This window comes from Aquarana catesbeiana, linkage group LG01 (genome assembly GCF_042186555.1).
Source record: "Aquarana catesbeiana isolate 2022-GZ linkage group LG01, ASM4218655v1, whole genome shotgun sequence".
Classification (NCBI taxonomy): Eukaryota; Metazoa; Chordata; class Amphibia; order Anura; family Ranidae; genus Aquarana; species Aquarana catesbeiana.
The window spans coordinates 365,074,954-365,101,773 of NC_133324.1; the positions used below are offsets into that span (position 1 = coordinate 365,074,954).

At 42.3% G+C, this 26,820-nt stretch overlaps 1 protein-coding gene across 1 annotated transcript in view; it reads left to right on the forward strand.

Annotated features, from left to right (window-relative positions):
* LOC141140021 (protein FAM240B-like) overlaps positions 1-24,048 on the forward strand; it is a 136,063-nt gene extending 112,015 nt beyond the window's left edge. Inside the window, exon 3 of the mRNA XM_073626787.1 lies at positions 21,877-24,048. Coding sequence (XP_073482888.1) covers positions 21,877-21,964 — 88 coding nt within the window. The 3' untranslated portion in view covers positions 21,965-24,048. The remainder of the gene's footprint in view (positions 1-21,876) is intronic.
* Positions 24,049-26,820: the final 2,772 nt, after the last annotated feature.

The window sequence follows — 26,820 nt, forward strand, 5'->3', positions numbered from 1 at the left end:
TTTCATGGACACTGGTAAATTTTTTAGTACACCATTTGGTTCAGAATATTTTTTTTCTTGTTTTCCTCCTTTAAAACCCAGGTGCATCTTATGGAATGAAAAATACGGTACTTATAAGAAAAAGCATCCTATTCTCTTTGTATTGCTTCCTTTGTGTGATGAAATAGCTGGTGTTCCCTGGCCAACTCTCCAATGATGTTTGTGCCAAATCTCATGTATGAAGTTTAAGGGCTTGTTTAGACTTGTGGTTGGGAGTTGGTAACAACAGACGGTTTATCCTTACTCCCCAGCTTAAGCTGCAAAGGACAGGAGTGCTCACAGGCCCCAATTAAGTGAATGGGGACATGCCACGACTGTCCCGCAACTTCATGCAATGTACACGGTTGTAGTGCATTGATGCACTAATTATGGGGTTAAAATAGGCAGTGGGGAGGCATCATATCACCTCCTCACTGCCTGTCAAATGCCTCTGAAAAGTTATATGAACATGGATCAGTTTTCAGAAGTGCGGTCCTTTAGCTGCACATCTAAATCCAAACTTGGAGATCTGTGTTTTTACTCGATTTTTTGTTTAAGCCTTGCCATCATTTAAGTATCTAGAGCATCATTATGCACCTGACAATCTCATCAATCATAAGTTCATAGCAATGTATAGCAATGTATTAACAATAGGGTTGCACCGTTACCAACACCAGTATCGGTATCAGTGGCGATACTGAGCATGTGCACGAGTACTTGTACTTGTGCAAATGCTCCGATGCTTGACCCGATACCTGGCAGGAGGCCAGTACACCGGCGTCCTCAGTGTAGCAGGAGGGGCCAGGCAGCCTCGCAGGTGATCGGTACGGCGGTGGGGGCAGTTACAGGCACTGATCTCCCTGTATAGCTTTTTTGACAGCCGCTTCTCCTCTCCCTCCCGCGGCTGTCAGGGAGATCAGTGCTTGTAAGTGCCCCCACCACCACACTGATCATCCCCGATTGTCCCCTGTGTCTTCCTTGACTCCCCAGGTCCTCCTCTGGTCCCCCCTCATCCTGGATTTGTCAGGATAGAGAGCGGAGGAAGGAACCAGTAAATCTGTCCAAATATTACCAGTGACAAAATTGGAGTCTAAAGGTGCAAACAATCAATGAAAATTGATATTACAAAAATATATAATTTTTATTAAGCAGACATAATTTAGAAAAACAAAAACAATTTAATATATAAAAAAGAGCACAATAAAGCTCAGTGGTCACAATACAAAAGAATGGTTGCCCCTACATGTTTCACCACAATCGTGGCTTTTTCTGGAGCTTTTGTAGGACCTTAATACATTACCACCCTTTAAAAGATCACGGTTCCAAGGAATTCTCAGAGCCCATCAAGAGCTCCAATGAGGTGTCTGTGTGTCAAAAATGAGGGGGAAACAATAACCCTATAATCATACCCTGTTATAGTGGGAAGTTTAACAAATTTATGGACTGATACAAATAACCTTCCCAAGATGCAAACTGCATGTGCTGGCAGCAAACTTCAAAGAGACTATGCCATCTGAGCACTTCCTTCTCTGAGAGTACCAATGTTCCTTAATTTGGTATTAATGTGATATCTTTAAACCAGGGAAGATCAAAATGATTGGTCTATCCCAAAGGAATTAACCCTTTTTGGCTTGGTTTAATAATCTTACAGGTAACAGGGTGATCGGCCACAGCCTCATCAGTGCCACCTATCAGTGCCCATCAGTACTGCATATTAGTTCCACTTTCACGTGACATTAAAAAGATGTATCGGCAAGCGGTATCAGTGAGTACTTGAAAAAAGTATTGGTACTTGTATTCTACTGTGTCTTAAAAAACTGGTATCGGTGCAACCCATTTTTCATGCAAATCTTGCAGTTTAGGTGGGATAGCTTCTTGGAAGACATTGGTGAAACAGCCTTCAAAGGAAGCAGTTGTGAGGTGAGGGCTACATCACCAGTGCCTTGGGATAGGCAGAAGTACATTAAAAAAAATTGTAAGTTTTTTTTCCTGGGACAAAACCTTGGATGTAGCAGTTGTCAAGCCAGGGCTACATCGCTACGCCAGTGCATTGGAAGAGAAGGAAGTACATTATTCAAAATTGTAAGTATACCTTAAAAAAAAATGATTACAGAAGTGCCCAGTCTATATTGGTACCATTGCAGAGGTGCATCTGTGTTTTTTGGGGGGTTTTTTGAGGGGTAAATGTCCAGAGTTTCTGCAATTTGCAAAGACACTGTTCTTGCAGCACTTATCAAAACAATACGTAACTATATTCCTTGTTTATCAAATTTCAGTAGACTACAGTAGTAGAAAAATACAAAAAAGAGATCGATAATTGGTTGTAATAAAATTGTCAGTTTACAAATTTGTCATTGCCTAATGATGTCAAAGCTTACGCTGTGACACTACTTTTGTTTAAAATTCTATTTCTATATGTCTATGCCAATAAAATGATATTGCATAGGTTGCATTTGTGCATAGAAATTCTGCTGAAAATGAATTTGTAATAGCCTACTTAAACATTAACACAACATTAAGAATTATTTGTGTGCTTTAGTACTAACTATAAATGTACACATACGGTGTACAGAGCTGCCAATGTTCTTCTACTCAGGGTCAGATTTAAAGGAGAAATTTCATGATAAACCTAAATAAACGTAAAAATATTCCAACTGCCCAATCCCAAAAATAAGTAAGTATACAGATCTTTCTGACACAGGCTAGTCCGCATATGTGTTAGGAGGGTGGAGGGAGCATTTTTAGGATTAGTTAGGTATATCCCAAATTTCTACTTTAAGCACAAGCCACACACAAACTAGGATGGCAGGGTTGTCAGGATAACGCTAAGCCATCCACATATCATACTGTGGATAGTCAGTGATACATTCTTATTTGCAGTAAAACTTTTTAGGCTGTTGCTGCTCCTTTCAACGGCATCCCACTGTTGTCCTCATTGTTGCTGTTCCTGTACAGACTGTGCATTTTTGTTAGTGCAATGATGTCGAGTGCACTTACAGTTTGCTCCCTCTGAGTTTAGACACCTAGAACTGCAATACAGAGATGGCCCATTTTTGTTGTGCTCCTCTGGGGCTCAGTTAAAGCTGTAGCTTAGCTAACAAAAATCCCTACAGATTAATCACATAACTTACCGGGATGCTGGTTTCCTAATAAACTGTCCTCTTTCTGTCACTGAACTTCAGGCCTTGCAATGGATAACAGCTTCAGGCAGAACAGCAGTAGAGATGGTCTGATGGGGACACATCCCCTCCTTCCTCCTCCTCCATTGAGAAAAAGGTTATTTGATTGATTACACTGATTGTAACATTATCTGTGAATGTGGAAGAGTCTAATTAGTCACAGGAGTCTCCCCCCCCCCCATTCACAAATAAAGAATGCCCATTATGGGCTTGAATGGGTAATTACAAAGGAGGTCGGGATAAGGGGATGAATATGGGTGTACGGTGAGGGTAGATATTGGTAGAATTGGGGAGGAAGTAAAGTGTAACTCTCCCTAGTTTTACCCCCTACTTTACCACAAGTGTTTTTTTTCTTTTTCCTTTAGGGCTTTAGACACAGTTGTTTTTTGATTATTTGGTTATGTCACAACACAGAAAGTAAGGGGTGATTGGGGGTCATGAAGGGGGAGGATAGGGGATGGGGGGGGTGGGGGGCCTGGGGGGCAAGGATTAGGTAGAAAAGCCTGGTAACCCTTAGAGGTTTTTCTTTTCTTTTTTTTCCTTCTTTTTATTTTTTTTTATGTTTTGGGGGGGGGGGGGGGGGAGAATGGTCAGAGTTATTTCTATTTAGATGCCTCCACCTCTCACATTGTCTCTTGCTTTCTCTTTGGGGAAGAATTATCATTATGATATATATGACTATGATGACAAGGTTCTAGGAGATACACCTTTTATGTATTCTCCTATATGCTGTGATATATTTTCTTTTCCTAAAATAAATGTAAAAAATGTAAACACAAATCAGAACATGTTACAAGCAGTGAAATCAATAACAGAACTTTACTCAAATTAGGAGGAAGGAGGCGCATGTCCCCATCAGACAATATGTACTGCTGTTTTGGCTGAAGACCCAAAGCTGTTAACCACTGTTGTGTCAAAAGTTCAAATACAGGAAGAAGACAGACATCCCTGCAGTGAAGATTTTTCCAGGATCCTGTTGCCTGCACAACGTGGGACATCCTTCTTTACAGGTAAGTGATGTGACTAAAGCTGTAGTTTTTTTTTTAGCTTAACTTTAGCATTAAAGGTCCCGAGTGAGTAAACCATCTGTTTTTAACCTTACTACCCCTAGCTGAGGTACAATTATACCTATTATTAATATAAAGAATTTTATAACACCAACAGTTTAAGCAGAGTTTTACAAAATAAAGGGTGTGCATACAGTTACAATATAATTCAGGCCCCAGGATGAAGGACCCTTTAATGTGCAATATGTTCATTCAGAATAGGTCTTTTTTGGCTTAGGTCCCACATTTTTAATTTTTTAGCTGTCATAAAAGGTCATCATCATCTGTGCGCCAAAGAAAATAAAAAAAGTTTTAGTAAGCAATTGCATTTATTCAAAATAAATGATCTAAGCAGTAATATTAATTACATCAGCGGTTAACTCTATTAGAGGAAGAACACATAATTTGTCCTATATGACATTCATTTTAGTTAGGTAGAAATAAATAGTCTTCTAAATATAGAATAGCAGTTGTTGCTATAACCAGGACAGAACAAACACACATATTTAATGACAAACAGACTGGCCCATGTGAAGTTTTCAAATCCTACGTCACATGCTGTACCAGGTATTTTTATTCTGATCTAAATCCCAAGTCACATTAAATGTGATGATATACTTGTGGCAACAGGTTTACTGTGGGGAAACGCAAGTATTGCTTTAACTCAAGCCAGCCTCCACGGCAGATTTGACAGCATACAATTTGTAGGCTACTATTTCAAAAGCCCAGACTAAACTTATTCAGCACTGGAATGTCACTGTTAATTAAAGCTCTAATTATTTCAGACTACCATACATATGTCAAAATCCAGTAGGGCTTCTTATTATAGAAACCACAAGGGTGGTTACAGAGACAATAAAATACTACTCTTCTCCACAGCTATACCTTTGATGTAGAAGGGCTACTTGTAATGACATAAATTACTTTCATAGTATGAAATAATAAAACAACCATTTTGTTTCGATTTTAATGGCAGAACATTCTTGACACTCATTTGGAACTCTTTATTCTATGAGTTCTATGTAAGATCAATAAATTAGTTGTGAAATTGACTTCCATGTTTCCAGAGCAAAGTTTTGCCCCATGTAAATACATTGACAACCTATCAACATGCTATAGAGAATAGTGGCAACACCCCTACCACCAACAGGAAGCCCATGCTCCCAGCCTACTGGCTATCATTTGGTCACCCAACAGGACCAGATGAGAGGAGAATTAAGGCCACTGTAGCTTAGGTATCAAAAATGTCTGTTTGCTGTGACATCAGCAACCTAAAAAGAAAGTAATATTCTATTTTTGTAGGTGTTATCACCACTCCAGTTAGCAGGTAATAAATAAAGTATTGGCTTCCTGCTTGAGGTGACTCACTATATACACTGCAAGCCAGGAGTGAACTGGTAAGAGTTCCTTTGGATTCATTTGCTACTTCACCTGAGACAATCAGGCTAGCAGTTCAAGACAGTAAACAGGATAAGAACCAAGTTACCACAACCAAAAACAAAATAGCAAAGAAAAGGTCAGAACCTTAGTGATGAACAAGAAAAGAAAAATCTTCTGAGAGAGAATGAGAGCTAGGTTGTAGGTACACAGACCAAGGGCTGACTGGCAAATTTTGGACCAAATACAACCCAGAGGCCCATGGTACAGCTATTGGCACCCCTCCTGCTCACCCTCTTCCCTGTCTCCTCCCATCCCACACCCTGGCTGAAGCTCCACTCTAGATACTCTCTGCTCACCGGGCAGGTCGGACTGGACAGTGCCTGCTACTCCAACTCAGGGTTCCCGAACTGGCTGGCAGGGGGTAGCCAGCTGCTGCAGGGGAAGCCAGGGCAGCTTCGTCAGGGCTGGCCAGGGGAGGAAAGCCTCTGATTGGGCACAGAACTGGCCTCTGCTTGGACTTAGCGTACACCATCCATGCAGGGGGGGGGGCAGCCTGCAGTCTGTCCTCTTCCTGCACTTAGTAGGACACCAGTGGGAACGTCTTACTCCTCTTCACCAGGAAGTCTTTAGGCATAGATGTGCACAGCCTATCGCATTAGGGTGTGCACCCCAAAAGCTCAAACACACACACGTACATATATATATATATATATATATATATATATATATATACACACACATACATGGACACATTCTTAAGCAGCCCATAGATTATACAATTTTCTTTTCTTCCACCAGAGATAGAAGGAAAAAAAATCACTCAATTCCCCTCTCATCACAGTTATACAATGATCACTGCTGGCAGCAGAAAGAAAGTCCGCCAAGCCGCCCCCCCCCCCCCCCCCCCACATCAGAGTCCACAGAGAGCCCCCTACATCAGAGAATTTCCACTTAACTGTAAGGGGGATCTCTGTGGACTCTGGTGTAAAGGGGAACTCTGATGTAAGGGGGTCTCTGCTCACCAAAGCCCACTTACAGCAAAGTCCACAGAGATCCCCTTACATTAGAGTGAGTACTCACTGGGAGGCGGGAGAGAGAAGGGAGTGAGGGAGGGGGAGACTTCACTCACAGTGGATGGATAGATGGATGGGAAGACTGCACCTTTCCTCTTCTGGCTGCTGGGCTTCAAACTTCACGCCCACACATCCCTTTCTCTGAGGCACAACACTGCCAGGGGAGTGTGAATGGGCCAGACAAAGGAGGAGAGGACAGGAGGAGGAGCAGAACCAGCTCTCTTTGCTTTCCTGTCCCTCCGGGGGGGTACCTGTCAGTTCTGGCTCTGGGCTTTGTGTACTGGCGGTCTGACAGCTCTCTGCTTATCAGGAGACATGCAGGTGAGCCGCAGCTGGGAGCCGGGGCTTTGAGGAGACACACAGCAGTTCCATAGAAAGGAAACAGTCAAACAGGCTTGAGCAGGATGTTAGCAGGATTAGTATAGAAGCAGAGCGCTGGTGGCATGTGACTGTCTCCTCTCACATTCCAGCCACATCCCCACCCCAAGGTGCAGCCTTTTTAACGGGCATCAGAGAGGCCCGAGGGGCAATTGCCCCCTGCCCTCCGCCCCAGTTTGCCTCTGGTGCAGACAAACACATTTGACCTTTAGCTTATGAACAGATGGCACTGATGAGCCTAAAATGTAGGGAAGGAAGTACCAAGCCAGTTGTTTAATAAAAAGCCAACACGTTTCAGAGAGTCTTAGGTTCTCCCTACTACAGAACTTAAAAAATGCTGAAGAATTAATGAAGATTAAATTGCGTCAAGAGGATACAGAAAAGTATACTGTAGTTCTTGGTTTGTCAGTCTAGTCTCTGAAATGCAATGGCTTTCTACTGGACAACAATTAAAAAAAAATCATTTGTGAACCCTATAACAGTGACTTTTCACCTAACACATTGGGCTGATCTGTGATACAAGCTGACTCATGGCCCCTGTCCTCCAGAAAACTGCGTAATGAAAGTTTCCCCTTTATTATGCAACTCTCTGGAGGACACCTGAATCAAGTGATTTAACACCCCACACCTTCTGTTCTTTTATGGGTGGTCAGCAGAGCCGATCTGCCCTATACGCTCACTATGCAAGCTGCGTAGGGCCCCGCCGCTGTGGGGGGGGCCCCAAGGGCGGATCGGCTCTGCTCAGGGCCGGACTGGTCTACTAGGATACCGGGACATTTCCCGGTAGGCTGCCTGCCCTCGGGCCGCTTTGAGCTATGCTGTGGCTGCAGCGTAGCTCAAAGCAGAGTCCCACTGTGTCACGGAGCTCAGTGTGACAAAGGTCCCGCCCTCCTCCTAGACCAGCTCGTGTGATAGATGCAGTGTTCTGTTTATCACACAACCTGGTCTAGGAAGAGGGCGGGACATGTCACAGCGCGACTAAACCTTTCACACTGAGCTCCGTGACACAGCGTGAGATGTGCACTGTGACTGTACATTATCCACTGGCACTAACTGGTGAGGCGGCAATGATTGGCAAGGTAAGACAGCAATGATAGGCACATTAAGGCTACATTGCTTGGCACAGTGAGGCGGAAATGATTGGCACGGTAAGGCGGCAAAGATGGGCACAGTAGGGCTACATTGATTGGCATGGTAAGGTGGCAATGATTGGCACAGTGAGGTGGCAATGATGGGCACAGTGAGGCTACATTGATTGGCACGGTGAGGCGGCAATGAGGGGCACAGTAAGGCTGCAATGATGGGCATGGTGAGGCGGCAATAATGGGCATAGTAAGGCTGTAATTATGGGCATGGTGAGGCGGCAATGATGGGCACAATAAGGCTGCAATGATGGACACGGTGATGCAGCAATGATGGGCACAGTGATGCTACATTGATTGGCATGGTGAGGCGGCAATGATTGGCACGGTGAGGTGGCAATGATGGGCACAATAAGGCCCAGGAGGAAGAGAGCATGGCGCAGGTCTCTGGCTTCTTTTATAGCTCCTCCCAGCATTCTCTCTGATAGTAGCAAAGATCTCTGGGATATGCAGTCCGGGTGAATAGTCATATAGCGCAGTTAGGAACTACTCCCTTTGGTGTGGCTCACAGATATGTCAGTTAGTGACGCTGGGCACTAGAGGAACAATACAGTACATAGAAATTACTGAGAATCGCCATGCTTTGCAATTGTAGTCCACATTGGTACACTAGAGAGTGCTAGCCTACCATTCTTTGGCTGAAATGTTTGTACAGGATGTCGCTCATACTGCTTCCCCTGTGAATCTGTGGGATATAAATTTGTTTCTGTCAGCACTTCAAAGACCGCCTTTTGATCCATCAGAGATATCCCCCTTTCCAGTCTTACTCAAAATATTGCTTTCCTTGTTGCCATTACCACTGCAGGGTGTGTTTCTTAGCCTGCAGCTTTGTCAATAAAGGAACTGTTTATATTCTTACAAAAAGATAAGGTGGTGTTAAGAGCCAGAGCCTTTTTCTTTACCAACATAGTTTTGGCCTTTTACATCATTCAGAAGCTCACTGCTCTCTTCTCCAGCGCTCACTGGAGTGCTGGGCTGTGGAGGGGGCGGGAGGTGCTGGCTCTGGCTCTCAGCGGATTCTGGGTGGATATCGACCATATCGTCAAGATCTTTTCAGAGCATGGACCGACTCTGTAATGTCAGCTAAAAATAGAACATAGAACAAACTGCACTCCTGTGATCAATAGGAGAAGTATGGCCATATAAGCTTTGCCCATACTTCTCCTTTAAGCAAATGTCCTATACTTTAAACAATGTATTCTTGGCAAAACATGGCTCTTATTCACAGGATGTAGCTTAACAAAAACCTCATATATATATATTTTTTTTTAATTGACAATTTTTATTAGATTTTAGCATTTTCAATACAAAGGTATAAAACACAGTTGAAGGAGGAAAGAGAGACAGGTGGTAATAACAAACAACTCTGAAGAGGGCATAGGCGTTCTTGATACATCAGGATTGATACAAAGTCTAATGGCAGAGTTAGCTAGGTTACAGCTCTATAAAACAGAAGGACACAATGCTGGAGAAATAGCAGTGAGAGCTTCTCTGTCAGACCTTCCACTAGCATGTTCTGTCATTTATAATTGCGTGGCCTGCTTTTCCAGGAAAAAAAGAGAGGGGGAGTGAAGGAAGGAAAAGAGAAGGGAAGAGATACAGAAAAGCTCCAATCAGTTGGGCTTGTCTCTCCTGGGCTCCGAGTGCTTACGGTATACAGAGCAGGAGGGGGTCTCATGGAAGCAAGGGGGAGCCATCCGTTGATGCCAAGGATACCATGTTGTCGTGTGTCGGTCCACCCGGTCAATTAGTCTAGCTGACATGGACTCCATAGCCTCCACGTCCTTGATTCTGGCATAAAGATCAGATAATGTCAGGGGGTTTCGTGGTTTCCATTGAAGGGCCACTAGATATCTAGCCGCCATCAATATATGTGTGGCCAATTTTTTGGCTAAACTGGGTAATTTGGGGGAGAAGGCCAAATAAAAAAAAATTTGAGAGAGAGAGGGATATCCACCTGAAACAGCCAATTGAGCAGTCCCTGGACTGAGCGCCAGTAAGGCTGGAGGTCTGGGCAACTCTAATAGACATCTCCAGCAGCGATCCGAGGCCGATGGATATATAGCCTGTAGGCGAGATGGTGTTAGGTACCAGTAGAAGAGCACCTTGTATGTGTTCTCTTTATAGAGCGTGCACATAGAGCTTTTGGCCACCCAAGACCATATAGTGGACCATTGTTCAAGGGATAATTCCTCTCCGAGATGTTCCTCCCATCTGTGCATGTATCTATGTTTCCCCTGAGAGACTATATCATAGGAGTTTAAGAGTTTATATATGTCTGAAGTCAGCCCTTTCTGTGTGGGGCCTGATAGAATTAAGCATTCGAATGGGGATGGCTTAGAGAATTGAAGGGTTGGGGTGATTGTAATTGCGTGGTGCTGAATTTAGAGGTAACCAAGGAAGGCACTGCGGGGGGAGCTTGAGCTTAGTTCTGAGTTCGTCAAATAAGACCCTAGACACCGGATTCACCAAGTGTCCATAATGAAAGAGGTTCTTCTGCAACCATGGAGATATCATCTGGAAAGTTAAGCTGTCGGGTAGTTTAGGGTTGTAGAGGAAAGCCGTAACTAAGGAGGCCTCAGATTGTAGAGGGATTTTGGAGTTTAGTTGTCTCCAAATGGTTCTTAGCAAGTTCATAGTGTGTAATAGGGAGGTGGGGGGAACATCGGCATTGGAGTTCCAGAATAGGTTGTTCGGGTGGATGGGAGCTAGCCAAAATTTGTCTATTTGGGTCCAGTGGTTATAGGCCGGAAGGATAACCCAGGATGCTATAGCTCCCAGTTGGGCAGCATAGTAGTAATGGTGGAGGTGTGGAAAGGCCAAAAACCCCCATCATTTCGGGGAGGCAAACATTATAGAGTGAGCTATTCGGTGTTGTTTATAATTCCATGTGAAATTTAGGAGGTCAGTCTGGAGTTTTCTGAGCTGAGCAGATGGGATAGGCACTGGGAGAGTCAGAAAGCAGTACATGAGTTTGGGCACTATAGTCATTTTAACCGAGGCAATGCGTCTAAACCAAGATATTGGCTAATGTCTCCATTTAGACAGAGGGGACCGTATAGATGCGCATATGGGTCTGCAGTATGAGGTACACCAGATATTTAATGGCATGGGATTTCCACGTGTATGAAAAGTTATCCGAAAGGAGGTGCACTTCCGAGGGAGGTAAATTGATTGAGAGGGCTTCTGATTTAGCAGAGTATCCTAATAGGGACCCATATTCCTCCAGGAGTTTATGGAGATTAGGGAGGGTCATGTGCAGTCGTGTCAGGGTCAGGAGTACGTCATACGCAAACAGTGAGATTTTAAATTCATGATCGCTAACCGTTATATCGCTGATGTTAGGGTTCTGTCTGATCTGGGCTGGGTTCGATACACAGGGCGAAAAGCAATGGGGAGAGCAGACAAACTTGCCTAGTTCCATTTGAAATGGGAAAGGAAGTAGATGCCACAAAAGGTGTTTTGATAGAGGCAGATGGAGTTGCGTATAGGTGTCTAATCGCCCTGAGGAACAGCCCCCAAAAGCCCAGATATTCAAGGGTGGAGAACATAAAAGGCCAACTAAGCCTAGTAAAGGCTTTCTCAGTGTCTAAGCTGAGTAGCAGTGCTTCATCTTTTTGCCTATTAATGATGTCTATTAGATTGATGACTCTTCTGGTGTTGTCTCCTGCCTGGCACCCTGGGACAAAGCCCACCTGGTCCTTATGGATCAGGGAGGCTAGGACCTCATTTACTCGGAGGGATAGTAATTTCATAAAAAATTTCAGATCTGAGTTCAATAAAGCTATGGATCTATAATTCCCACTTGATGTGTGGTCTTTATCAGGTTTGGGAATGAGTGTGAGGTGTGAAGTCTGCATGTCCCGTGGAATTTCGTCCTTGCCCATGAATCCATTAAATGAACAAGTCATATGTGGAAGTAGGCTGGCCAGAAAGGTTTTATAATATTCATATAGAAGGCCAGCAGGGCCTGGGGGCCTTGTTATTTGGGAGGAGCTTCAAAGTCTCTGAAATCTCCTTATCAGTGATCAGAGAGTTGAGGGACTGTAGGGCCTCTGCTGGTAACGTGGCACACCCCCTGGTTGCGAGGTAAGTTTGCACTTGGTCAGTGAAACTTGCTTGGGTTAGTTAGTGCTGTATGGAGGGGTTGTTGTAGAGGTCCGAGAAATAATCTCAAAATAATTGGGCAATGCGATTGGGGTGAAAGTGAAGGGTCCCAGCTGAGTCCCGTAGGGCCTGAGGGGCCGAGGTATGTTTATGTTTCTGGAGTTTGCACGCTAATAAAGTGTGGGCTTTGTTGCCTTTATCATAATATAGTTGACGTAGTCTCTGAAGGGCTTTTTTAACCTTGCCTATATCTATACTTTTGATAACTGCCCAGAGGCGTATAATTTCTCTGTCTGCTGTCTCAGTTGTCTGATGTTTTTGTTCCAGGCCGTTGAGACCGCTATACACTGTCCTCATATTGTTGACTTGTGTGCCTCCCAGAGAGTTCCCACTGAAATCTCTGGGACACTATTCTCTACAAAGTATAGTTTTAAAGTGTTTTCTAACTCTGTCACTTGCGACAGAGTTAGTAGGACTTCAATAGAAAGTAATTAAGTCACCAGTGGCATCATTTGACCTTGGAAGGTTCTAGTTAGAGTTTCAAAAGGATCGGAGCATGGTCTGACCATAATATGGGCAGGATGTCCACTTTAAAAAGTACCCGCAAGGAGGGGGTGTTTATGAAAAAGTAGTTTAGCCGCGCGTGTGTGCAAAAGAAGTGGGAGTAATGGGAGTATTGACGCTCTGTTGGGTGATCTACACGACATGCGTCAAACAGGGCAAACTTGCGAGTGACCTGACGAAATTGTCAGGATTGTCTGGAGAGGCGTGGGGAGGAGATTTTTTTGGTAAGGGATGTTCCAGAGCAGGGGAGAACAGGAGGCAAAACCTGAATTAGTAACACTAAACAGTGTTTTTTTTTTTATTTTTTTGCAGTGGTCTACACATGTCCCACATTGCAGTGTCCAGCTACCTGTATGTGTTTTAACAATAGCTTAAAAAGGACACAGGTAACTGGACATTGAAAAAGACAAGATTTAAAAAAAAGCAAGATTCAGATCCTCAATACGGTTTGGCACTATGTTTAAGGTTTGTGGACTTCCCACTGGGTTTGCCAAACTTCACCCATCCCTATTGCTGCCTAAAAGGGTGGTCCTACAAAAAAGTTACCAATGATATATGACAGTCTACGAAAGTCAGCAAAACAGCATTACATAGGGAGTAATTTAACCAGTTCCAGACCAGGATGCGACAGGTTGGCCCGGCTGGACGAAGCGTCATAGCTATACGTCGGGCGCGACGTAGCTATACGACTGATCACTTCAGAACCGATCAGTCTCCAGGCCCAGGCCAATGATTTCTGACCTGGACCTGGTGATCGGTCCTTTGCGGAATTAAATCCTTCCCCTGACTGTGTAAGACATCTCAGAGTAAGTGCACTGACACCAGTACATGTAGGTACACTTGTCACCTCCCAATCACCCCCCGATCACCCCCCCAGTTAACCCCTTCACCCCCTGTCACTGTATCACTCAGTGCAGTGGTCATATTTTTTTTGATCACTGTACTGGTGTCATTAGTGACAAAAATCAGTGTTAGGGTACTTAGTGGTAGGCCCAGATAGGTCTAGGGACCCCCCTAACCCCCCTAATAAATTTAACCCCTTGATCACTCCCTGTAACCAGTGATCAATGTATTAGTGTTATGGGTGACGCTAGTTATTTTTTTATAGCATCAGGGCACCGGCCGCATATTACCCAAGTAAAGGTTTAACCCCCTGACCACCCAATGGGTAATATCAGTTAGGTTTTAGTGCCAGATAGGGTCTGCATCACCCCAGGCAGTGTCAGATTAGTGCCAGTAGCATTAACACCCATGCACGCACCATATACCTCCCTTAGTAGTATAGTGTCTGAATAGATCTATATCTGATCTAATCAGATCTATACTAGCGTCCCCAGCAGTTTAGGGTTCCCAAAAACAAAGTGTTAGCGGGATCAGTCCAGATACCTGCTAGCACCTGCGTTTAGCCCCTCCGCCCAGCCCAGCAAACCCAAGTACAGTATCAATCAATCATTGTCACTTACAAAAACACTAAACACATAGCTGCAGCATTCGCCGAGTCAGCCTGATCCCTGCAAACGCTAACAGTTTTCTCTGTAGCATTTGAAGCAGTCGCTGACAGTTAGGAGCTCTTTTTCCTGTGAGTCTCACTACTGTACCAGTAAATATAGAGATAAGATATAGGAAGGACAGAGATAGTCAGCTGAAAGCACCACATCCCATGATTAAATAATGAACAGAAAATAAAGGCTGTTTGGCCTAAAGAAGGAGGGGGAGGGGAAAGGTTTTCCCCAGGGACTTTTAAGGTGACCAAAAGTATAGAGACCAAAATGTCAAATCGAAGGTACAGTAGTGAAGAGGCCTTACACATTCCTGAGCATGAAAGATAGTGAAGAGAAAGTCACCCATCTGTCAGATTCAGCGGCACCCTGACAGCAGCGGCACCCTGACAGATAGCTAGAGAGCTATAGAGTAGTGGTCCCCGCCAAGGTCACGCGTACCTGACCCCATTTTTCTGCTGTTGTTGAGGTGCAAGAACTGCAGGTCTCTCGTATGAAGCAGAGAGCCAGTACTAGTGCCGCTCATCCTTCTGGTGAACTGGCAACCACCAGCGGCCTAGTACATCCTGGTCGTACATCCAGCACTGCAGTAACACTTGGTGATGTGGCAAGTCCCAAAAGTGCAGTTCAAGCTGGTGAAGTGACTAGCACGAGTAGTGTCCCGCAGCCACCAAGAAGAAGACAAACACAGGCCCGTCAAGCCCATAGTGCCCTTCCTGCTGCCAATCCAAACTGGGAGCCCACCACTTCTGCAGCAACCGTACTTCCCCCATTCACTGGCCAACCCGGAATTCAGGTGGAAACAGTTGATTTTACGTCACTTGATTTTTATTCACTGTTTTTCACGCAAGATCTCTATAGATCTATTGTGAACCAAACAATTTGTATGCTGGTCAATTCATCGCCGTTAATCCCCAGTTGACCCTTGCCAGAGATTGGAAACCAGTTACGGTTTCCAAATTTAAGACCTTCCTGGGCCTATCCCTCCTCATTAAGTTTTCTGGCCGCTTGTCTATCAAACAGTATCTTCTCAGCAAGTGTACCAGATATGGGGTCAAGATGTATAAGCTCTGTGACAGGGGTATACATATAGTTTTATGGTTTACGGGATAAGATAGTCACGTAGACCTGGAGAACTGCCCAGACTACATAGGGAGCTCTGGTAAGATTGTGTGGGACTTGGTGTCACCCTTATTTGGAAAGGGGTACCACTTGTACGTGGACAATTATTACTATTATTTTTGATTGTGGAATTGGCACATGTGGCACCATGCAATCTAATCACCGGGCTTCCCCCAACGGCTTTAATTTGTAGCAGTGAAGTGGAGGGATTCACGGAATGTTTTAGTTCTGTCCACCCTTCACGCAGATATAACAGTCCAAATTCCTATGGCGACTGGTGTTGTGGAGAAACCCCTCTGTGTCCACGAATACAACCTTAACATGGGAGGGGTGGACGTCAACGAGCAGTTGTTGGTGCCGTACCTAATTGCCCGTAAGGCCAGACTCTGGTACAAAAAAGTGTCTGTATACTTATTTCAATTGGCTCTGTTGAATGCTTTTGTGCTATACAAAGCTTCAGGATGAACTGGATCCTTCCTAAAATTCCAGATATCACAGCCCTTCTGTTTCAAGACGGGGCTATGCCCCACATTCCCAACACAAATGCAGTGAGCCGGCTGCATGACAGGCATTTTCCGTATGTCCTCCCTTGTACCCCTGCCCAAAGAACACCCCAAAGAAGATGTTGTGTCTTCAGAAAATGTGGATTTAGGCATGGCAACCGCTTTTATTGTCCCTCCTGTCCTGACCAACTTGGTCTCTGCATCGGTGACTGTTTCAAATGCTACCACACACTAGTGGAGTATTAGCATAGGGTACAGCACTGCACAGTCCTAGGGCACAGTAACACAGGGTCTCGAAAGATGAGATGGCCATAACATTGAGAGACCCTAATCTGGAATGTTCACAGTTTACAGTTTTTATAAAAGTGCAAAAAAACAAACACAAAAACACAAAAAATATATAAAATAAAAAAGCCAAAAATAGTTGTGGTTTTATTTTTCTTCTCTCTCTCTATTGTTCTCTCTCTTATGTTCGCTCTCTACTGTCTGTCTGCTCTATTGTTTGCTCACTATTGTTCTATATCTATTGTTCTCTCTCTGTTGTTACTGTATTTTAGAACTGTAATGTTTTATTTTTACTATGTTTTATTGTATTTGCTTTGCAGGTATGGTATGTCTTACTGTTATACTGTAATGTTACTTTGTTTTTATTGTTAACCATCATTTGCTTAGCAGGTACGCCATTCAGCTGCAGCACGGGTTTATTTATTCTGACAGCAACAGCGTTTGCTCCCACGATATGTAAAGCCGTGACTCCAGAACTGTAGGAGGCGATTTCACCACCATAGTTAAAAAAAAAGAGCATATATGCCAAAGCATGGGGGCAGGGGTGGAGGAGTGATTTGCTCCTAACATTAGGGTCGGATTGCCCCCATGTTTCGGCATATATTTTTTAGGCACAGATTGCATTAAAATATTTTTTATTTTTACAATGTTTTATTGTATTTGCTTTGCAGGTATGGTATGTCTTACTGTTATACTGTAATGTTACTTTGTTTTATTGTTAACCATCTTTTGCTTAGCAGGTACGCCATTCAGCTGCAGCACTGATTTATTTATGTTGACAGCAATAGCCTTTGCTCCTACGATACGTAAATCAGCGGCTCCAGTGCTGTAGGAGGTGATTTCACCACCACAGTTAAAAAAAAAAATGGTGCATGTATGCCCATCATTAGCAGTGGGACAGATGAACGGCGGTATTTTAATGGTGGGCATACCCACCGATCAATCTCTTTCAGCCCACAGACTGCATGAAAAAAAGAACATTACAATATATGCCCAACAAGGACCAGCGACGTACTGGTAGTGGTTATACCAGAATGATGCCTGCAAGTTTAGGTATCATCTTGGTATCATTCTTCTCAGCCAGCGGTCGGCTTTCATGTAAAAGCAATCCTAGTGGCTAATTAGCCTCCAGACTGCTTTTACAAGCAGTGGGAGGGAACGTCCCCCTTCACCACCGTCTTCCATGGTTTTTTCGGGCTTTCCTGTCCCAACAGGGAACCCGAAAATGCAGCCGGTGGTCCCGCCAGCTGACCATAGAGCTGATCAGAGACCAGAATGGCTCCATTCATCTCTATGGCCTAAGGCACCGGAAGCTAAGAGCATTTCATGACAGGTTTTGCCAGATATAAACAGCGCCATTGGGAAATTGGGAAAGCATTTTATTACACCGATCTTGGTGTGCTCAGATGCTTTGAGGGTGGAAGAGAGATCTAGGGTCTAATAGACCTCAAAAAAAGAGTACCTGTCACTAACTATTGCTAATATAGGGGATATTTACATTCCCTGAGATAACTATAAAAAAGATTTTTAAAAAATGAAAGGAACGGTTTAAAAATAAAATAAGAAAGTAAAATAAATAATTAAAAAAAAAAAGCACCCCTGTCCCCCCAAATAGCTTGGGGTTTCTACTTTCCAAAATTGGGTCATTTAGGGGGGGTTAGTGCTATCTTGGCATCTTATGGCCTTCGAAACTGTGATAGGTAGTGAGGAGTTAAATAAAAAATTTACGCCCTTAGAAATACTGAAGGTGGTGATTGGTTTCCAGGGTCCTGTATGTGGCTAGGTTCCTAAAAAGTCTCACATATGTGGTATGTCCATACTCAGGAGAAGCAACAGAATGTATTTTGGGGTGTAATTCCACATATAACCATGGCATGTGTGAGCAATATATCTTTTTGGGACAACTTTGTGTAATTTTTTTTTTGTCATTTTTCAATCACTTGTGACAAAAAAATAAAATATTAAATGGGCTCACCTCAACATGCCTCTCAGCAATTTCTTTGGGGTGTCTACTTTCCATAATTGGGTCATTGGGGGGGGAGATTGTACTGCCTGTACATTTTTTTACCAAAGACATGTGGCTAAATACATTTTGGCCTAAATGTATGACTAAAATTGAGTTTATTGGATTTTTCTTATAACAAAAAGTCGAAAATATCATTTTTTTTTCAAAATTTTCGATCTTTCCATTTAGATCACAAAAAATAAAAATCACAGAGGCAATCAAATACCATCAAAAGAAAGCTCTATTTGTGGGAAAAAAAGGACGCAAATTTTGTTTGGGTACTACATTGCATGACCGTGCAATTACCAGTTAACCACTTCAGCCCCGGAAGATTTAGCTGCAGAATGACCGGGCCATTTTTTGCGATTCGGCACTGCGTCGCTTTAACTGACAATTGCGCGGTCATGCGACGCTGCACCCAAACAAAATTGATGTACTTTTTTCCCACAAGTAGAGCTTTCTTTTGGTGGTATTTGATCGCCTCTGTGGTTTTTATTTTTTGCGCTATAACACTTTTTGCTATAATAAATATCCCCATTTTTTTTTAAAAAAAGCACATTTTTTCTCAGTTTAGGCCGATATGTATTCTTCTACATATTTTTGGTAAATAAAAAAAATTGCAATAACCGTATATTGATTGGTTTGCACAAAAGTTATAGTGTCTACAAAATAGGGGATAGATTTATAGCACTTTTATTATTATTTTTTTTTTTTTACTAGTAATGGCGGCGATCTGTGATTTTTATCATGACTGCGACATTATGGCTGACACATCAGACAATTATGACACATTTTTGGGACCGTTGGCATTTATACAGTGATTACTGCTATAAAATTGCATTGATTACTGTATAAATGTCACTGGCAGTGAAGGGGTTAACACTGGGGGGCAATCAAGGGGTTAACTGTGTTCTCTGGGAGGTGATTCTAAATGAAGGGGGAGGGGACTGACGAGATGAAGTGACGTATCGTGGTTCCTAGCTAATAGGAACACACGATCTGTCACTCCTGTCAGAACAGGGAAGTGTGTGTTTACACACACTCGTCCCTGTTCTGTATCTCCTGCTCACGATCGCTCATGGCCGACGGTCATCGCGACCGTCGACCACGAGCATCGTCACCCCTGCAGTGCAGCAGGCGTGCGCGCTCCTGCTATCCCGATCCCGCGAGCCGATGTATAGCTACGATGGTTCGCTGGACCGTGCCGACCTGCCGCAGTATACTGACGGCGGCTGGTCAGCAAGCGGTTAAAGCAGTGCAGTGCCAAATTGTAAAAAGTGCTCTGGTCATTGAGCAGCCTAATCTTCCGGGGCTGAAGTGGTTAACAGAAAAACAAAACGTTTCACTACTGGGCAATTTGCGATGAAATAAATAAACCCATCACAAATCTTAAAAAACAAAATGATCATATGATGAAAAACTGCATAAGTCAAGGTATAGCTGCACCACACACTTTTTTCCCATCATAAGCAAAAATACAGTCACCTCATATAAGCTTGTTTAAATATATAATATACACTATATTATAAAAAGTATAGGGACACCTGCCTTAACAAGCACATTAACTTTAATGGCATCCAAGTCTTAGTCCGTAGGGTACAATATTGAGTTGGCCGACCCTTTGCAGCTATAACAGCTTCAACTCTTCTGGGAAGGCTGTTCACAAGGTTTAGGAGTGTGTCTATGGGAATGCTTGACCATTCTTCCAGAAGCACATTCAGGAGGTCAGGCACTGATGTTGGATGAGAAGGCCTGGCTCGTGGTTTCCACTCTAATTTGTCCCAAAGGTGTTCTATTGGGTAGAGGTCAGGACTCTGTGCAGGCCAGTCAAGTTCCTCCACCCCAAACTTGCTCATCCATGTCTTAGGGACCTTGCTTTGCGCACTGGTCCAAATCATTTGGTGGAGGGGGGTTATGGTGTGGGGTTGTTTTTCAGGGGTTGGGCTTGGCCTCTTAGTTTCAATGAAGGGAACTCTTAAGGTGTCAGCATACCAAGTCATTTTGGACAATTTTATGCTCCTAACTTTGTGGGAACAGCTTGGGGATGGCCCCTTCCTGTTCCAACATGACTGCGCACCAGTGCACGAAGCAAGGTTCATAAAGACGTGGATGAGTGAGTTTGGGGTGGAGGAATGTGACTGGCCTGCACATAGTCCTGACCTCAACCTGATAAAACACCTTTGGGATTAGAGTGCAGACTGCGAGCCAGGCCTTCCCAATACTTTTGGTAATATAGTGTACTTAGCCAGGTTAGAGCCAGTATAATTTGAAAATATGCTCTGTGTAAAAGGGAGGATTTGTGTACCTACAGGATCAGGAAATTTGGCACTAAACCAGGATTACATGCAGTGAAACCTGAATGTCAAACTAATCAGTAGATCCAGAAATATAGGATGGGAAATCCTATGCAATTCTCTCTATTGGCCTTAACCCCCACCACCTCCCAAGTATCAACCTTGAGGCTGGGTTCACACTGCAGCATGGAGCAGCTCACAGCTAGGGTCTGGTGCGTTCCTGTCACCGTTTCAGGTGCGATCTCTGTCTGAATTTTTGGCTGAATTTGGACACACAGGACACCTGTCCAATTCGCACTGGAGACGCTCCGGAGATGTGAGAACTGGCTCCATAGAGAGCCGGTCATAATCTCCTGACATGCAAATTTGATGCGAGGAAACCTGCATCCAATTAGCAATAGTGTAAACCCAGCCTCAAGGATTCTCAGGAAGTAGAAGGGCCAGGGCTGAGCTTGACATTTTCAGGAAAAGTTATTATTATGCTGCTTACTGTTTTTGGATCTAATAAAATGTTCTCACATTTTTCACTGAAGGTAACTTTTGGGGAAAAGGAAAGTCTATAGATAAAAAAACTGTGGTTATGAAGTGTCCATGCTATAGAGCTTTATCCTACTGTACGTATTAGCAATCTGAGAATTAGATCACTTCACTACACTGGACACTTGCTCTCAAGACAAACCGCTAAATACAAGGCTGAAATACGCATATGAGCACGGTCGTATTCACCAAAGCAATTGTATTTCTGTCCATACAATTTTTAGTTTCATATACTGCTGATAATTAAGTATTACTGTACAGTGGTGTCCCCTACCTGCTCACAGCCTGATGACTGGATAAAAAAGATCAGAAACACAGTGATGAATCATAACCTCTGCTCACATTTTCACACTATGATGCTGTGGAAGGGTTGACACCAGCCTATAACACTAAATATTCTAGCACTTATGCTATATGTAAAAATATATTTTCATAGTTGCATGCAATGATGTTATTTAATACTTGCCTTGAGTTACTCTTTAATAAACACTCTAGAGGCCGAATGCTTAAAAAGCCAGGAAAAAAGGAGGTACAAATCTATTCCAAAGCAACTACCAAACTGATTTCATTTTATAATCTGAGTTAATAAAACCACCTCTACTATTGAATTAATTTCTTTGGGCAACATTACCTTTTTCATTTCTTGCAGATTTTATCCATGGGGCTCATAGTATATATGTATGCTTGTTGTACATTTATAATCCCAGGTTCATTACAGATTATTTAATTATTATTCATTTGTAGGCTCCGAAATGAATGGGCAGAAAGGCTGGAAAAAAGAAGACTTGAAATGATGAGAAGCCAGAATCAAAACAATAAGGCAAATGCGTGAAAACGCCATCCTTACGTTGTTTACGTCTCGCTATGATAATAGCTTTTGCTGCATAAATACTGAATAATTACAACACATCTACTTAGTAGCTTATTGCAAATGGGATCATTAGCTGAGGGCCAGTATAAAAGCAATTAACGTTTACCTTTTTTTATAGCATTGCAACTCAACTTGGACTAACATATCAGAAACAATATATAGATGGGATTTGTCTACTAATTTGCTTTTGAAAATATTTGAAATTCATTATATATATCTTACCAGTTTCCTGGTACTTTTTCTTTACTATGAATGTTTTCAAAGAATGGCTATTATTTTATAAATGTGTTTCATGGGAAGGATTCAATATGATTTACGATATAAGATGCAGTACAGTCCTATGAAGATGGTAAAATTTATTGATATGGCTAAACAGCCACCAACACTATCCTTATTACTAAACGACTGGATAATTTAAAAATTGTGTGCCCCAAATGGGGTCTGTTAAAAAGCCGTTGTGTGCTTGGATGATAAATAACAAACATTTGATGTGTCTAAAATCATAGTATGCTCTTTTATTACAAAGGTTATTGTATTGTTTTCTGGACAGAATGCTAAAATTCACTGCTTGTGTACACAGAGCTCTCACAATTTCCTTGTGTGGTATTTTAAAAAAAAATTGCATTTTGCTTTATATGTCTCCCCCTTGATTTTTACCTTCATAAATCATGTATAATAAGGCTCAAGACAGCATATTATTTGCTGCTAGAACAGCAGTGGGAATTGTGCAGGTCGACTGAGTCAGGGCATGGCTTGCATTCAAGGAGGTCAACCAACAACCCTCGTAACACATAAAACACTGTGCAAGTAGTATATTTATTGCACACATCCTAATGAGTTTAATGGACAGAAATTAAAATTACATAAATAGTGCCACTTTATGATGTGATATAAACCAGCTCTGAACTGGATTATTGAATTATCAGAAATTATAAATAGGAGACCACCAAAATGGACTAAATTAAATTAAAAGGACAGATGTACGGATTCTTATAAATAATTCCTGATCCAATGTGCCTCCACCAAGGACAAATTTATTGCCAATTTACAGTTTGGGCTGTCACTATTTTAGAGATTAGCACAGGAACTCTAGAAAACATATCCAAAGGAACTGATGATATAAAAAAATTGAAAATATGACTATAAAAAATTGCTTTAACATTTGGGTTGATAGATACAAGTTTTCAGGTGATCTAACTTTTTATTTTTAAGTATGTGTCTATACTGCATATGAGCAATCTTTGTACCTTTTTATTAAATAAATTAAAGCCCAACTAAATAATTTGCTCAAAATGAATGTAATGCAGTCAGGCTGTATTAGCAGTAAAGAATGTGTCAGTGTTTTATGTTTTATTTTTTAATGTACTGAAGATTTAAAATTACCTGTACCAGCATACTGGTACAACTAACATACCCCTGTTCAATAGAGAGCACAGCAGTATGAAAATTCATCATTTTGACACACCCATATAACAAAGCTGTTCAAGGAGTGTAAAGACATTGATTGGAGTACTGTGCAGGGGTGTGCTGCGTTTCACTATGAGTTAAGTCGCGGTCCAGATCCACAGTGTACTGTACTGTTCTTCAATGTACTGCCAACATACAATTTTAACAAAGCCCGCAGCACACTGGTTTATTAAAAAAAGAAGAAAAAAAACATGATTTACTGTTTATGCAACCTGGCTGCAATATAGTAAATCAATTGCTGAATTAGGCTTTAAATACAGGCAAGTGAAGAGAGGATCATTGTTTAAACTATAATGCATAACTGCAGAACGATTCTTCTTTAAAAAAATAAAAATATAGGATTGTAGAATTGCACCTTTGTAACGTGTATGCACTGTGTTGACCACACATATTGAGGTTGAGTTGCTAAAGGCAAATAGACTGTTTACTTTGCAAAGGAAATTTCCCTTAGCTTAGGGAAAGTGGTGAAAATTCATTTTGTAAAGAATACCCAATCACATGCAAGGAAAACAAAAAAACAGGATTTTTGCTTGCACAAGATTGGATAATGGAATACATCCAATCATGTACTGTATACAAGAATTGATAGAGTTTTCTTTATACATCATGAAAGCATGTTAACATTGCACAATACTTTTTAGCACTTATGCCTTGCAACACTTCTATTCTGAAATGACTCTCAATTTCCCATCAAGGATACTACATGTAGGAAACCTGTGTATTCTCTTGTTTGTATCTCTACCCACAAATGGTTTGTAGGTCAACTGTTTTCTTCATAAAGGGCATACGATTGTAAGCTCCTTCAAGAGGATGGTAAATGGTTTGATGCTTTCTGTAAAAGTGCTGTGGAAACAACTGTCAGCATCAAATAAATGATTAAATAAAATAAACAAAAACTACCACAGAGATCACTACTTTGTATGATAGATATGAGTGTCGGTGCTTATTGATGAATTGTTGGAATCTCATAAGACACTGCTTGATTTTAAGCTTATTTAGATGTGTTTGGACAACATAGTTAATGCTATACTGAAATATGTTCATTAGCTTTCAGCATTGCAAACCTGATGCTGGAAGTGGTCAGCACAAGGAAATGAGAGTGGAAAAAATATCAACACATTTAGTCTTCTACATAACCTGACCTTAACCTACCCCTGAGACTATCCCTTAAACTTATCCTTTCTTACCCAAGTCCTAAAGTTGATGTAATCTCTTAATTGAACACCTATTTCCCCCTAACCTGTAAAGTACTACCCCCACAAACATTCAGTTCTTGATCTGGGCAGCACAGTGGCTAAGTGGTTAGCACTTCCATCTAGCAGCACTAGGTTAATCAGTTTTTGATCCCCACCACGACACTACCTGCCTACAGTTTACATGTTCATCCTGTACCTGCGTGAGAGTTTCCCCCCACACTCCAAAGACATGCTGGTAGGATTCATTTAATCCTAACCAAATTGTTCCAACAATGTGTATGTATGAATGTGAGTTAGGAGCCTTAGCTTGTAAGCGCCTTGAGGGCAGGGACTAATGTGAATGTACAGCATATACTGTATGTAAAGTGTTGCTTAAATTGAACATGCTATATGAGTACCATAAAAAAATATTAGGTATTCTCCCTAGTATTTTGCATGAATTTTCACCAATATTTACCCTACTTTGGCATTAGAAACCAATGCTTATGTGCTCATCCACTTCACACCTCTTGGTCACTTCTGCTTTGTGCACCTGAACCGTAAGCAATGCTATACATCTCTCCAATGATGTGGACTTCTCATGAGCCTTTTTGTTCACTGTGGACTACAAGCTGGCACGCTGTGCATTGGTATGTCAACATTGCGTCCACAGGGAGCATGCATTCTAGGTAGTGCAGGATTATCAAATAGGCAGTCAATTTGAGTTTAATCCAGCACTGATTCCAGGGTAACAATTCTGCTTCTGTTTAGGGAGCCACTGACAGGGCATTGTCACCCTGGAACCAGAAGATAAGAAATAGGTTAAAAAAATGGAGACTGAAGAAAGATAAGGTTTTTCTTAATTTATGTAGGTTTAATTACATTTTTTTCTCTTAGTCTATCCCTGAAAACTAACCCTTATCTTACCCCCCTTAATGAGCATTGTTTGTGATTCGGTACTGCGTCGCTTTAACTGACAATTGCGCGATCATGCAACATTGTAATAGAGCTTTCTTTTGGTGGTATTTGATCACCTCTGCGGTTTTTATTTTTTGCGCTATAAACAAAAAAAGAGCAACAATTTTGAAAAAAACGCAATATTTTTTACTTTTTGCTATAATAAATATCCCCCAAAAAATATGTAAAAAAACAAATTTCTTCCTCAGTTTAGGCCGATATGTATTCTTCTACATATTTTTGGTAAAAAAAGTAATAAGTGTATAAAGCAGGGCTTTTTTTCTCAAACAATAGGTGCTGGAACTTAACCACGGCCCCACAAAACCCCTCCCCATACACACCCTCCAAATCACATCAAATAGTGGGTGTTAACAGAAGAAGGGTCTTAAGGGGGCATTAAATACCAGGATTGCATTAAATACAGAGTGCAGAGCTGTCACTTGTAAACACAGAAACCAGACTTCTGTGTTTACAAGTGATTGTGGTGAGCAGGCACCAAAGGGTCTGAGCCAGAGGTGCTGGAACTGAGTTCCACCAAGTTCCCCCTGAAAAAAAAGCCCTGGTATAAAGTAATAAGTGTATATTGATTGGTTCACGCAAAATGTATGGTGTCTACAAAATAGGGGATAGATTTATGGCATTTCTATTATATATATTTTTTTATTAGTAATGGCGGTGAGCTGTGATTTTTTATCAGGACTGCAACATTGCAGTGGACAGATCGGACACTTTTGACACTATTTTGGGACCATTGACATTTATACAGCGATCAGAGCTAAACATAGCCACTGATTACTGTATAAATGCCACTGTAAGGGAAGGGGTTAAACACTAGGGGCGAACAAGGGGTTAAATGTGTTCCATCAGCGTGTTCTAACTGTAGGGGGGATGGGCTACCACTGACATGACAGAGATCACTGTTCCCGATGACAGGGAACAGAAGATCCCTGTCATGTCACTAGGCAGAACAGGGAAATGCCTTTCCCCATTCTGCCTCTCCTAGCCGCAATCATGGGCCACTGGCGGACATTGAGTCCGCGGGACCCGGGGGCACGTTGCCATGGCACGGCTGAGTGCGCGTGCACGCTATCCTGGGATTATGAAGGGATGTACGGGTACGCCATTTTGCGCACCCGTGCCATTTTTCCGACGTATATTGGCGTGCGGCGCTCGGGAAGTGGTTAATCTAACCCTAATCATCACAGCATCCTTTTTCCT